General features: G+C 37.5%; 1 protein-coding gene across 1 annotated transcript in view; it reads left to right on the top strand.

The window, feature by feature from the left end:
- The first annotated feature begins 451 nt into the window (after window positions 1-451).
- The window catches only part of RhoGEF3 (Rho guanine nucleotide exchange factor 3), a 96,231-nt gene continuing 82,259 nt past the window's right edge, over window positions 452-14,423 (top strand). Inside the window, exons 1-2 of the mRNA XM_066400890.1 lie at window positions 452-730; window positions 7,340-7,544. Of these exons, the coding sequence (XP_066256987.1) occupies window positions 555-730; window positions 7,340-7,544 (381 nt within the window). The 5' untranslated portion in view covers window positions 452-554. The remainder of the gene's footprint in view (window positions 731-7,339; window positions 7,545-14,423) is intronic.

The following is a 14,423-nucleotide window of genomic DNA, read 5'->3' as shown; positions in this document are numbered from 1 at the left end:
GAGGAAAAAGAGTTCCAGAAGTGGTCAGGTATCACATCGATTTATTACATAAAAATTTTTACTTAATTCTTTTATAGCCCAATTCCAAAGTGTTTGCATTGTTCGGCTTTTTAACTATCTTAGAAATTTAGAAAAAATAGGGTTGCGGAGACACGTATCATCGGGACAAAGAAAATTGGAACCAAATTGTACACTTTTTCGGAAAACTTAGATAAAATGAGAGATTTTTAGGTCAGCTCTGCAGCTTTGGCTGTCGTTTCTGGTCAAAATAATAATTTCAGGGACACATAGCAAAGTTTATTTCGGCAGCTTTCAGTAACACAGCAGTGACTTTTGAAAACAACTACCATTTTATCAAAAAACATCCCCAAATATCGATCAGGACTTCCAAAATACCACCCCCAACTGGAAAAAATTGTACATTTCATGTTTCTTTTCCAGATGTCTGGAACACTAGACAGTGAGGACAGTGACCACGCGACAATGAACCACCCTCCGATCGTAATGCGCAGCTGGAAGTGAAAAATCGCGCAGCCGGGGGCGGAAGTGGTACGATGTCACGTGACGACCTAGAGCACATCCGCGACCGGCTAATGCAGCTGGCTGATTCTTCGTCCAGCCAGCGTTTACCGTTCAACGTAAAACGGAAAACATCCGCATTGTCCAGACAAACGTCCAAAACCAGTTCTACCAAGATTAGCATGCAGGATTTTGTGAGAATGGATCCAGGGTGAGACATAATTACCATGAAAGTTTTTAAAGCAGTTTTACTTTGTTTCGAGTTTACCCTTCGTAGTGAATATTTCATGAAAACACCGGCTGAATGAGATTTGAGTTTCAAAGGTCTGTTCGCTTATTTTTTGTCGTGCTCGTGTATTTTCAATCTTAAAATTCTGAACTAAATGGCATTACTCCAACATTCGTGCTTCAGAACGTGCTAATGAGTTTACTCGATGGTTAGTCGAAGAAGATTTACCTTCTCTTAAAGCATATGTAGTGTTTTTGTACTGTGTAGATGCCGAAACCGTTTTAATAAAGGAGTGCAAGCACTGCATCGACTCGGCACGGTCGGCATGTTTTGTTATGCATGAAATTTAGCACGTGCCAACTCCGTCCGTGACAATGCATTTGATTCGGTGTTCTCCTCCACAGATATTCCCGTACGGCTGTCCTCGTATAGATTATGTTTACACATTTCAAATTAATCTTGAGTTTCAGAAAAAATGATATGCACATCTCATAGGAAAATCATATGTTGGTCTCTGACCCTTCCCTCGGCAGCGCCTCGGGTATGAATTTAATATGTTGTTTTCCTATTAGATATGCTGTTACTTACCTAACGATTGAGAGAACTGACAATTTCTTCTGATTGGTAGGAACGCGTGCGGTAAAGTGATATATCCATTTAGCAAATGCAGGCGGTGACGACGCTTTACCGCACACAACTAGTTCAAACAACCTCGAATTCTTTTGGAAAACTGCCACTATTTGCCCCCTAATAAGCACTGAGTTTACTTTGGAAAATATAAATTTCCACGTGAACAATTTGGTACTGACAAGGGTGAGCTCAAAATTAGGAGTGGCGACAATGGAAAATGGATTAGCGGAATGTCAAGTCTTGAGGGATGTTAGTTCGGCATACCCTCGTCAAAGAGAAACAAATATATTCGTTTAGAGGGTTGAAATTTCAATATACATAGGTAGATACAATAGGGATGGGCGAAGTGACCTATGAATACAAAGCAGATAGGTTATATTAAATGGCTGCGCCATGAATTTTAGTAAAAATTAGTTTCCGTTAAAGGTGTGACTTTCAGTCTTCGAGTAATTCCCGAACTAAATCAATAAACTGAGTAACGAAGAACCGTGAAATACCAACATATCAAATTTAACAATTTGCCCGTAAATGACCGGTATTAAGGCTACCCGGCTAATGTCAGCTTGAAAAGGCCAAGAGAGTTGCGACTGGAGTTTATATTAAATTTGAATGCTTAAATACACATAACTCTAGAGAAATTTCCATTCATACATTTCTCTAAATTTGATTCTACAACTTCCTAATTCGTCGTTTCCATTTGCAAAAGGTTGATTTTATATTTCGTGTTTGAACATATTTTCTGGAAATCATTATGCCATACAGAATAATGGCAATTCTTTCTTCCATAGAGGTATTAAGCGTTTTTGTTACTGTTGCGAGGAAAATAATCTACAAATTTGATTGGCACAAGTTTAATTATTGAGTGAATTTATAATCAGGCAATCAGAGCACACGCTATAGAAACAAATTTCATATCTCAAATGGATCTGCCTGGGGACACGTACATCAAGCTTTAAATTATAGCAGATTCATGCGACACTCCTGATACTAGAACTGGTCTCCATCAGTTCCCCAACAAAATCTGATAATCTGCACACAGTCATATGCCTTGGATTGGCTTCAGAGTACTGCTGCATGTGGCTATTTATCGTCAAGTTTCAAGTTGGAACTCGTAATGGAAAAGCTATTCCCACTTAAGCGAGTTTTCAACAAACTTGGTTGATGCCATGGGCTGGAAGAATGATGGCGTTTTATTCCTTAGGGGTGAGAACGTACTTGACCAGTACTACTTCACAGGTCAAGATTCTACTGAGTTAAATTAATGTCGTTAAAAAATGGTGCAGATAGAGCTTAATTTTGATGTTCCAGGGTTAAAACAATGCGTTAATTGCTGCCTTTTTTTTTTTATTATGAAACTCAACGAAATAGAAAAAAAGCTGTTCCACAGTGTTTATTAGATATGAAGTCTAGAAACTAATTTTCTTTTTTTCCTGTGTTTCTCTATCGCATTTCTTTGTTCTTCCGTTCGACGCCGGTATAATACAACCTTATTTTTATTCAGAACGCGATAGGAATGTAGATTTGTATATATGATATCGATTATTTGAATCGGAAGTTTCTGAATTTGATTTTTCCATTCAAAGACGAACTCTTTAACTTGATTGAAATATTCCAGTACAGGCGGTAACTTGCTTATATTTCCTCCTTTCATTCTTATATTTCCTCTTTTCTCCCACTAGCAAATTCCTTATGTAATTAAATATACTACTTATAATAAAAATTGCAACACCTATAATTAATGCATCAAATTCGATCAAAATTTGTATACATACGTATTTAGTTGTAGTAGTACAATTGATAAGATTTACATATAACACCGTGCGTTGCATTCAAGAAGTGTTAGAACCAGTAGCTATACCATACATCCAGCGTACTTAAAACGTGCTTTTTCAGCAAGACGATACACGGCCACATATTACTCATATAATTATGGCTCATCTATAACATCGCAATGTTAATGCGCTCCCTTGGCCTTCACGTTCTCCTGATCTTTCCTCCATAGAACACGAACGGGACACGATAGGAAGAAAAGTAACCACACTGGAGAATCCAGCACGTACTTTAGCAGAGTTGTTGTGCACTTCAATAGAACATCGACCATTTGCTTAAAAGCATGCCCAGGCTAGTTGCTGAGGGTGTAAATTCCTAAGGTGGTTATAGACATTATTAGAATTTTAAAGACTTTCTGGACTTCGGTTGATTCGAAAGTTAATGTATAATGTATTTTGTGCAGTGTCCTGTGAAGTGATATTTACGAAGCTTCATTAAAATACATACGGGCATTATTTTTATGCGTGGCGATCTTTATGATAAGTAGTATACACCTTTACCAGGTAACAATCGTCAGTATATTTAAGTCTTTATTTTATATCTCCTTCTAATGTAACTCCGAGACTTTTTCTTAACCAGCTAATGGTATCAACTGTTGACATTTTTGTACAAGAACAGAATGGCGCTCTTAATGGATAAGTTCTGTTTGGCTTCCAAAGGTCAAAGGATTTTCGAAGGGCATTTCGAGCATTCCGTTGTCTCAATCAGACATGTCGGGCGAAAACTTTGTTTATCTTTTGTCTGTTTTTCTATTTCTCTTGGAAGAAATAATATGGGAACATATAGTTATTAAAATGTTTTGTTGAATTTTGCCATGTTAAGAATAAATTATTGGCAATACCATTAAAAAAACATTCGATGATAAGGGTGCATTCGATGCTTTGCCGTACGCTGATTGCAGTTAATCGAAATACATGAAGTAACTTGCCTTGCTTCGAACACCCAGAGAATAAGAACTCCCTAGTTGTTTGGATCTTGGTACCAAAAGCATTGTACACTACTCAAAAGCAACGCACGTTACTTTGCGTGACAAAATTACTGACTTCGGTTGCAAGCTTTCGCCTCGCTCGTAACAATAAGCTTCTTGCTATTCCCGTAACGTAAGGCGCTATCACTTTTCTATTTCCCAACCAGAGCCTTTCCTTTCCAGAATTCACTTGAATTAGACTAGTAGAAGTACTTCACCAGTTGCATTATTCTCTAACTAGACATCTGGAGGTGATTCCTTTCCCCTTCCCCTAACCTTTTATTTTTCAGTAACCCGATTGCAATCCCTAAGAGACTAACAAAGGGAGAACTGAGTAAGCTTTTTGTGCGCTTCACTGTTGTGCCCTTAAGTGCCGACACACTGGAATGAAATTGAATAATCAAAATTTACGATGTCCATGCCGCCAGGCGAAGCAATAGAACACATTCATGCAAATTGGGAAATGGTGTGAACGTTCATTGATTTTCCTGTCAACATCCTTATCGCGGTCGCGGTAAAACGCTCTATTTTACTGTGTCATTAAACCGGGTTTTATCTTTTGTGCTTCATTAGGGGCCTGGTCTCAACCAGATGGAAGATAAATGGGATTAACAATTTATTTTGTTATTTACCATCATGAGATTACTCTGTCAATTCCGACTGTTCGTTTGCTCCATCAGCCATTTGAATTCATAGATCAGAACAAAAATCGCGACCCAAATGTTCCTGTTTCCAACGATAAATTGAAAGAGAGTGTGCCATTACCATTACATGCATATTCACATGAGTGTTCAGCGTTGCTCGTTATCATTATTACCGCATAGAAGAGAATTAATCAAATTGTGGCAACAGCTGCGAAAGTTATTAAACCATATTTATGGGCCTGTGCGATGGCTCTTGTTTTATTTCCAGGACTGATTAACTAAAATTCGGACGTTTGTTAACAGACCCATCCATAAATCACTGAGACATTTATGTTAATCTAGGCTTATGGGGGTCGCGAGGGAAAGCTATCGCTGAGAGACCTATAGAATGACAGAGAAATCACTTTGGAGATTGACCACAAGGCTGTAAGGAACATTCATCAAGGCCTTATACTCAACAGGGAAATAATCGTTCCTGCTCCCCAAATCATTGAAATTTAAAAGTTCCTTGGTCTAGACATCAAGTTCACAAGGAATTATTATTGAGAAATCCTATCGGCAAAGCACCAAAACCTACCAATCAAAAATACCAAAGTGAAGGTGAAGTACAATAGGAGTGTTGGTAAGGCAAATAAATAGAGCCTTCCAGAAATGGAATTTATCGATTCGAATTCTGAATAAAACATCTCTCTTCAATGTATAGCTTACCTTGGTAGAGGATGTAAGTCTTGAATAGAACTATTACTAACGTTTGGCATGATATTTATTTGACGTGCTCACAATAAGCTGGATTTTAAGTGACATTCTAGGGCGGTTTATTGTTGCCGTGAAACTAATGTAAGCTTGAAATTCGCATTTAACGTACAACCTTGTTTCATTTCAGAAAGCTTATTTAATATTAAACATAGACTGCTATAGCGCAAGGGGTTCCTGTTAATATTATATTTACCTTGGGAAATCTATATTTCGGATTGATCAAGGAGAGGAGTATTGAAATTTTTGTTAAAAGCGCCACAAGTAAATAAAAACAAATTTTAGATTTGTATTTATATACTGCATATTTGAGGATCTGCCTTCGCTGAAACCCTGTCTGAAGAAGATATGTTCTTTTTCATATTCAATATTTTATGATATTTTTGAAGAGTATCATAACAACGCAATAGGGAGCAAATTAGATTAGACAGAAATGAGATCGTACAAGGCGCGGATATATGACTTTATTTTTCATCAGCGTGGAAAAGAAAGAAAGAAATCGAGTTACCCATTTTCCCAATAGAACGAATGCTAATTTTTTCCACCATAACTGTTAATTTTGGCTCTCTAAATAGCCGTCAATGTCTTCGAAGTGTTAGTCACTTTACATGAACCTTAATTTGGCATTCCTACAACAACAAGATGCATTTTATAACTGACAGCAAATGGTCTTATGTCCTCAAAAGGTATTATGTGCAGACGTGCGAGTAGCAAGAAGTCCCTTTCACATTAATAAAATAGGGAGGTCAAAAAGAACTTTTTTTCTGGACATTACAAAAGTGTTAGAAATAGTAATATGTATAAAATTTCACAAAGATCAGGCAAATCGTTCTATGGAAAAACTTAAGAGACAAATAAAAGTTCTTATGAACGGGCGAGGCGTTCTCGGAGAGGTGCGACGTCACAAAGCGTTATGCTCGGCTTTAGCCAGGCAGCGCGACACGTAATAAATTGGGGATTATGGGAGAATTTTGGCTTTTACCGGTTTACATTGTCTTTCTATTACGCAATTATTTGTAAAATCCTTCAGGGTTTGTGCTAAAAATGGAAGTAGGCAATATTCAAAACGTAACTTTACAAATGAAACAGTATTACAGGTGACACCATATGAGGTATAGTTTTAAGAATGAAACCGCTGGATTGCAACAAAAACATTAATATACTACTTCAGATCCAGAAATTGAACAAAAAAGCACTCATTTACTGCATTACTTTGAATCTTAGAGCTGCCAATTTTATAGTCAAAAAGTAGTATTTTTGCTCCATTAATAATGTTATTGGTTTATTGATTATTATTGGTTTATGGTGTTGAAAGCGACACAAGTCATAACAGCTATATTTTGGCAACAAATGCCGAGTTTATGACGGAAATTTCTATTGTACGCACCTCGATTCATCTCACTAGAATTTAACTGGAATTAAACTGGATTTAACTGGATTTAAACTGGAATGTTACCAAAATATTGCTCGTTCTCTCTGTCTACTTAGTTGTGGATCTGAAGCAATGTGCATTCATCCCACAGAAGTCAGACACTACAAGAAAATAAAAGTATCCCCCTGCCCCTTTAGATTTTTCCACAGTTCTTGTCAATACTACCATCCCTAAACTTCCTCCCCCGGGGGTTTCTTAGAGCTTTTTGGAATATCGCCAATTCCCATCAAATTTAATTTGAAATTAATTCTGCGTATTTTATGGAGAAAATAAATTAAATTTCATTAAATTGATTTATCGTCTTTGAGATTGAGGAGCACTTTATTTCTTTCTAGATACACTCCGGACATCGAGCACTTGGTGTTTCCAAATTCAAGGAGAAGAAGTCCTCAGCAGGTGGCACCGGCGATTCCCCCTGTCGAACCACCCCCTTCAGGAGGTAAAACTCGCTCTCGGCTGGCCGAGATGTTCGCCTTGAGTCGCCATCTCCAAAGATCCTCCACGGATCGATTAGACACGAAGCAAAAAGGGCAGATTAACGTAAGTATTTTGTGCTTATGCAGATCTACAACAGATTTACAAATTACCTTTTCTTTATACATTGTTCTATGATCAAAATGGATTACTTGGGGCAACGTTCTCCTCGAACAGATATACTCCATCAAAATAAATGTGACACTAGATACATTATTCTTTCGAGGGAATAATATAAAGTGAACCAGAATGAGCATAGGTTGAGTTGATTGATAGAGGAAAAAGAAAGTAGCGATTGCATTTTTATTTCTTGTATTTTCTCGTTGATGCAGCTTTTATTGACTCGTTAAAGTTTAACGTTATTTCTTTCTATTTCGCAATATTCAGAAAAGGAGTCTCATCGAAGGTCGGCACACGTACATATGCACTTCTCTATTCTGGGAGTTCTATTACGCTTATATTTATCTTTCGGCTCCAAACTGACAGGGCATAGTCAAAAGCAAATATCATCGCTAGGCAATGTTTTCTTTGGAGCAGGAGTAATAGAAAAATAACACAAATAGTTTTTGAGAAATTGGCTTTTATCTCTGAGGTTCACATCGGACTCTTTTTTAGTCGATGTAGACTTTGGGAATTAAGCAGGAAAAGGCCGCAACAGTTCTTTCAGACTGCATAATTTAATATTTTTTAAAATATTTCTTGAGCTGTGTATGCACAATGCCCACCAAAATTCAGATTTAAGCGGACGCATATGGTTGGTTAGGCTGAATAGACACATCTCACACATATCATTCATAACTGCAGTAACTCAAATAGAAGAATTTTATAGGAGAAGCGAAAGAAACTATTTGAAGCTTTTTCGTTCAGAGAAGCGTTTTTGCTAGAGTTGGATTTGTGTTGCCTAAATCCGCGATAACACGTATTGAGAATTCAGATGTACCAGACCAGTTGATTTACATACAACTGGACCTTCAAACGAAGCTTTGTGGTTGGTTTAAATGCGGACTGGGTGAGCTTCTACGCCTACGGCCACCTGCCGCCTGCCTTGATTATGGTACTTTTAACTTAGAAACGTAATCGTACTGAAAAATATGTACATAGGAATAATTATATCTAACATGTACAGAGCTACCCGGAAAGAAGTATTCAATAATAACACCTGGGAAAAGGAATGAAAAGGACTAAAATGAGTGTTTTCTTTCATAGTATTATGTCCAATTCTATTAATAGAAATGCTTGGAAACACTTTTACTTATTATCTGTTCGCTTTCTAAAATTACATTTACCAGGCAAAAAGTCACTAACAAGCTCTGTTCCTTAGGTCGATTATACAAAAGCGTTGTTAACAAGGACAATGAGTTAATTTCCATGCAAATAGCCGAAACTGGTTTTGCTAATTTGGCCAAATTGAATTGTCTCATTGTTAACCATAACAATGATTGTAATAAGGTTTTGATGCAATCGCCTCTAAGGGATTTCATAATTTAAAAAATGCAAAAGTCCTTACCCTCCTGTTCGAGGCAATTATTCTTTAGAATTCCGCCTGCTAACAAGTTGGCTTAAAAGCAATACGTTGAATCCCCGAATGTCTTGCTAACGAAAAGAAATAACTTTACACAGGACACATATGATTTTTCTGAGGAATACCCAAATCCCTTAATATGCGATTCACATTGTAAGCGACTTATTTGGAACTCTTTCAAGAAGCGACTTTAAAAGCTTCAAAGCAGGATAACAGCGACAACTTCGACGCTATGTGACAACCAAGAGGATGAATAGGAAACTTTTGTAATTATTTTGAATAGATTGCATAAGCAGACGGAGTTGTACGTCCTCAAATGCCCGTAAAAACATATTTAAGTATTTGAGGTTTTGCAGCTTACTAATCGCCAGAGAGAATCAATACCAGATTTAATGATTGCTCTAAATAAGAAAAACATCTCACTAAGTCGAAGCTCAATGAATAATTAACCACCTTAATGCCTGGTTTATATTTCGCAAAATCGGCTTAATTTTGAGAGATACCTTTTTACTATTGACCCTTTTGTTATGAGGTAAATGAAGCGCGAAATAAACCGAGGCATTCGAGTTGAAAATAAACCCCCTTTCGAGAAGAATGGATTAATAAGACTTTGCCACAAAAGAGCTTTCATGGAGGGCCTGGTTTTCGCTTATTAAAATACATGCTTGCTTGGTGAATGAGAAGAGATCTTTTGGAAATGTTCAAACGACTATTTAAAGTCGGTTGTGTGTCTTGTTTAGTTCGTTATTAACTTCCCTGGAAATAAAATCAGAACCTCTCAGGGATTCTGACTATAAAATAAGTGTGTTTCCATTGCAAGTAACCAATGAACAAATCTCGAAATTGAATTCAGTGTATCTCCACTAAAAAACTAATTTAAAGTTATCACTCACCACAGCGTTCGCATAAAAGTGCATTCGCTCCTCTGGAAATTGATTAATTTGTTTTGAAACCAAATTTTCTAAATCAAATAAACCTCCAAATACCAGTACTTTTTTAACAGATTCAATTTCCGTGCATTCCCAAAAAAGCTGTCAACCCATTTCGATGAAAATAGGGGATTTGTTAGGGGTGGTGTGTCTGATACCCTCCAGGATTTTCTGCAAGATGGAAAGGAAGTTTCGGCCTGTAAAAGCAATCAATCATTGGAAATGATGTGTACTCAAAGACCTGAAAACGGATGATTTTAGAAAATTCACGTTAAATAAGAGTTGTTTTAAATTAGAACCGATGTTGGGCTAAAATATGGGCGGTTTTTTCGATTTTCGGCGTCGTTTGTTTACCTCGTACAATTTTTTAAAAGATAATTGCTAAACTGGTACCAGCAACACAAATTCGATATACAAACGTTGAAATCGATCAATAAATTTTTCAGTTTTAATAACTCGTGGGAAATTTATTGCTAATAGGTTCACCAGCGACCCCCAACTTGGCCCTAAAGTAGGTAGTTAAATTGAATCACTAGTAAAAATAAGATATCAAGCATGTCAAGAGATATTTGCTTCGGGAACGAGCAAAATCAAATATTAAAGGCATTTCTGCTATTGCTACACTTTCAATAAATGCGAGATTAGATGATACTGCACAAAACTAGCCCGAAACTTTCGATCTAGAAGGTTTAATCGAAACAAATGGAATGGTTATATTGCGATTTTCCAAGTTTGTACTCATAAAGTGGGAATAATAAACTGTAAAACTAAGTTCTGGTAGCCGAGGTTGAGTTCCAATTTGAAACGGTGTGCAAACATTTGCAGAGTTACTTTATGCTCGTTGGTGAGGATTTAAAAAGTTTCCATTACAGTTGACGGTCAAATGCTCTAAAAACTTGGATGCATATGGGAGTCTGATTTATCTCCATGTAGAAAGCACGGAGATCCGAATTTGGCAATCATGACTTAAACATGTTTTCAGATTCAGCATCGTTATCTTATAGAACAGAAAATAAAATGCACCAATAGCTTACATCATCAATCGGAAAAATTGAAATTTATTCGCTACAACTTCGACCATTTTAACTATTATTCTATGGGCAATTAAGCTGTACCAAGCCAGCTTTAAGGTACTTTTTTAATTATGATATCATGAATAACAAAGCCCTATGAGGTCCAAATTCCATGTTGTTCTCAGACATACCTAAAATACTCAATAAAAACCTCAGGATGAAACAACATTTTCCGACTCCGCAAGGATATATGGTCAAGGTCGGAAAGGACTGCGAGTAACTACTATCTGCTCCACTCGCCTTCTGCTAGTTGATTCCTCGCCTTCCTCATCTGTCATGTTTTTACAACATCTACTCTCTATTTGGTTCATTTCGGTTCTATTTTATTCCTTTTCGCCTTTGTGGTAATCGAGACGGCCTTTGTGATGGCTTCGCGCCTCTCCATGCTCAATTTGTGTCCTTCCAAGTTGCGGGGCAACGTCACTTTTTTTCCTTTCAGTCCCTTTGTATATGCCCTTCTGGTCTCGTATCGTCTTGTGACCAATCCTGACGTATACATCCAATGGAAATTTGTACTTTTTCCTTCGGTAATGGAAATTGTTCTTGAATGTTTGCGTTTTCCCCTGAGATGCTTCTCTTTGCGTTGTGGCATCCATACGTATATGGTAGTCCTTGGGTGTTTGGTCCCTTTATTTTTTCGCCTTGATCTTCTATGTCCTTTCTTGTCGTGTTTGCCCCGAAGGGTTTTGATGATGCAATAGATCGTTCCTTTGGCAGGCTCGCACACGGTCACTCCCTGGTTTTTGCCCATTGAACATCCATCCTTACACTTTCTCCGTCTGTTAGATCTCTCTCCGAGATCCGAGCTCTAAGGAGGAGGCATCCAGGGGTCACCACGTGGAGGTGGGGATAGGTTTTTGACCCTCACTTGTAAGAGATCTAGTTTAAATTCAAAGCTAATCTTAGGATGATCATACCTAACTTAGACAAGTCGATCATTCTTGAAATTAAGCTCAAAAGACCACTAGAACTAGTGTTACTAGTATTAGTATTAATACTAGCCCTGTTCACCCCTAAATTCACTTTCTTTTATTCCGTGTCTTCACCTCCCTCCAAAAAACGGCCCATCGTCTTCACGAAGGAGAGAATTCTATCCGCTAAAGTCCTGTACCTAAGGCCCGTTAATCTATTGCACACTCCTAGGAAGGGAGTCTGAGGACGAGGATTTCTCGCCCTCGTAGCGGACTACGTAATTTACAGTGGAAAGATTTTTATATGGACGAAAAACAAAACGCCATAAGAAGGAAAGTTAATGTTCTTCTTTCAGAAGCGAAACGTTATAACTGAAAATGAAATGCACGGGTGGATAACTCACAAAAAGTTGCCCTAGCAGCGTTATTACAGATTTGTGGGTTATTTTGAATTCGGCAAATGAGAGTATTTTTTCTAAAACGCGGGTTTTCTTCACCGATTAACTCAACGCATGGGCTGAATTTGGGCCACATTTTATTCTGTTTGTACGTCGAAACGGTGAACCTTGAACTCTCGAGATTGTCGCCATTCCGAAGCCCCTGCTGAGAACCAGATTTTCTTATTATAGGCCTTAAACTCCTCGTTCCCATAAAATTATATCCGAGCTGAAACGACCTATCGCTTTCACTTATTTCCCTAACTTCCTTCTCTGAAGTGCGAAGTCATCCACTTTATTATTAATTCATCCCCTTCGGCCTACAACGATGTTCTTTTCAGTTTTACATCAAACAGTCGCAAAAATTGTTTTCACCGACAGTTTGTTATAAACTCAGTTTTTAATTTCCGGGGCATTTTACGTCGAAATTTCAAAAAAGTTTTAGATCGAGTATGTTTCCAGGTGGCGCAGTTATTGTCACCAAACTACAAAGTTGTGCTGTAGCAGCCTCGAACTAACTTTATTGCTGTCGTAAAACTTGATTAGGTACTTGATATAAGTCTGTTATTGATGATAAATTGATACAGACAAGTTCACCAGGGTAACGAGGCCGCACATAAAATTTTGTATTAGACGTAACAATATCCATACTTTAATACAATCTTGTAGATAAACCTAAAAATCGTCTAGTCTAGATTACAATTTTATGTCTTATTACGTTCTCTCGGGCACTTTGGCAAAGCTCTGCTAAAGATAGAAAGCACCGATCTTATCTTAGTAGTTTTTCAACAGCTAATTTTCAACAAATGGAAGAAAATGTTCTCTCAATTGGGCCATTTTCCTTTAAGGACTTTTTCATTTTCTTATCCGGTTCAAGTCGAGACTGCCTAATTGAGTTTGTATCGGATTAGTGGGAATTTTTCGGTCGGGCTCGATTGGGTCTAATATTCGTCACAAAAGAGTTATTAGAGGAGATTCTAGTGAAAGGGACGAGAGTCAATGGCGAAACGCATAGTAAATTCTACTGTTTTTTTTTTGTTTAAGGTCAAAATCTCTAACAAATTTCAACAAAAACATTTCGAATCTTAGCAAGAGGGTCCCGGACGTTTCGACCGAGTTCAATTTCCTTCGCAACACATTTATTTCACGTTTCGTTAGGCCCCATATAGTCTTTCCATTGGTCGTTTTTGGTCCATAAATTTTTATAAAATTGATAGCAAGAAACTTGTCAGGGCGTAAATTGAACGCAAATAATTGTAATAAACCATTAAGAATCCTAACAAAATTACTTTATGGGGTTTTTATATTGAACGAGGAATATGAGTATCTTTTGTCTGGTCGACAATGTTCCCTTCGTCTGGAGGCTTCTTGGAGGTTTCAGCAAGAGCCACGAGAATGGTTTTAAACAATATTTAATAACAAAATAATACGATTGACCTATTAACAATCCATTAACGTATGGTTCCAACTTCCTCTAGAAAATAGAGCAATGCTTCCCTGTAATTTGGAGATTTTGGAAACTCGAAACAAATTTCTCAGAAGTTCTGAAAATTCACTGACAAAGCCTGGAATCTCAACTTTTGCTGACACTTCTTAGAGGTGACATGGGGCCGTGGCGAAGGTCTATAGCCATATGTTGGCATAATCCATAAATCCTTCAAAGCCTGACGTACCAACAAAAACTTCGAGTTTCTTCATGATGGAAACCAACCGCTCAGTTTTGTAAGCCGCACATCCAACGAAATTGAGCAAAAAGTACCAAACGACCATTTAAACCAGCTGATCTCCAGAAACGGCACGATTTCCTGGATATCGGAAGAAAGGCCAAATTTCTATTACTCAATTCGTATTTTTCCTGGTTTTCATGTAACGTAATATATTGCTTTCCTTATGAGCTCTACAGAGTGAGCGCTTTCAGGGACATCCAAATCAGTTATTAACAGGGAAAATCCCCTGACCTTTTTCTGACTGATGATCTATTTTTTTGAGCATTATAGGTGCTGAAATAGGGATTTGACGAGCGTAACCAGTGATTTGATACACCAATGCGTACAACGTCCAATTTATAAGGAA

Source organism: Euwallacea similis, chromosome 21, assembly GCF_039881205.1.
Source record: "Euwallacea similis isolate ESF13 chromosome 21, ESF131.1, whole genome shotgun sequence".
NCBI lineage: Eukaryota > Metazoa > Arthropoda > Insecta > Coleoptera > Curculionidae > Euwallacea > Euwallacea similis.
The sequence above is the reverse complement of the archived record's forward strand: the minus strand, read 5'-3'. Positions and strand labels throughout refer to the sequence as shown.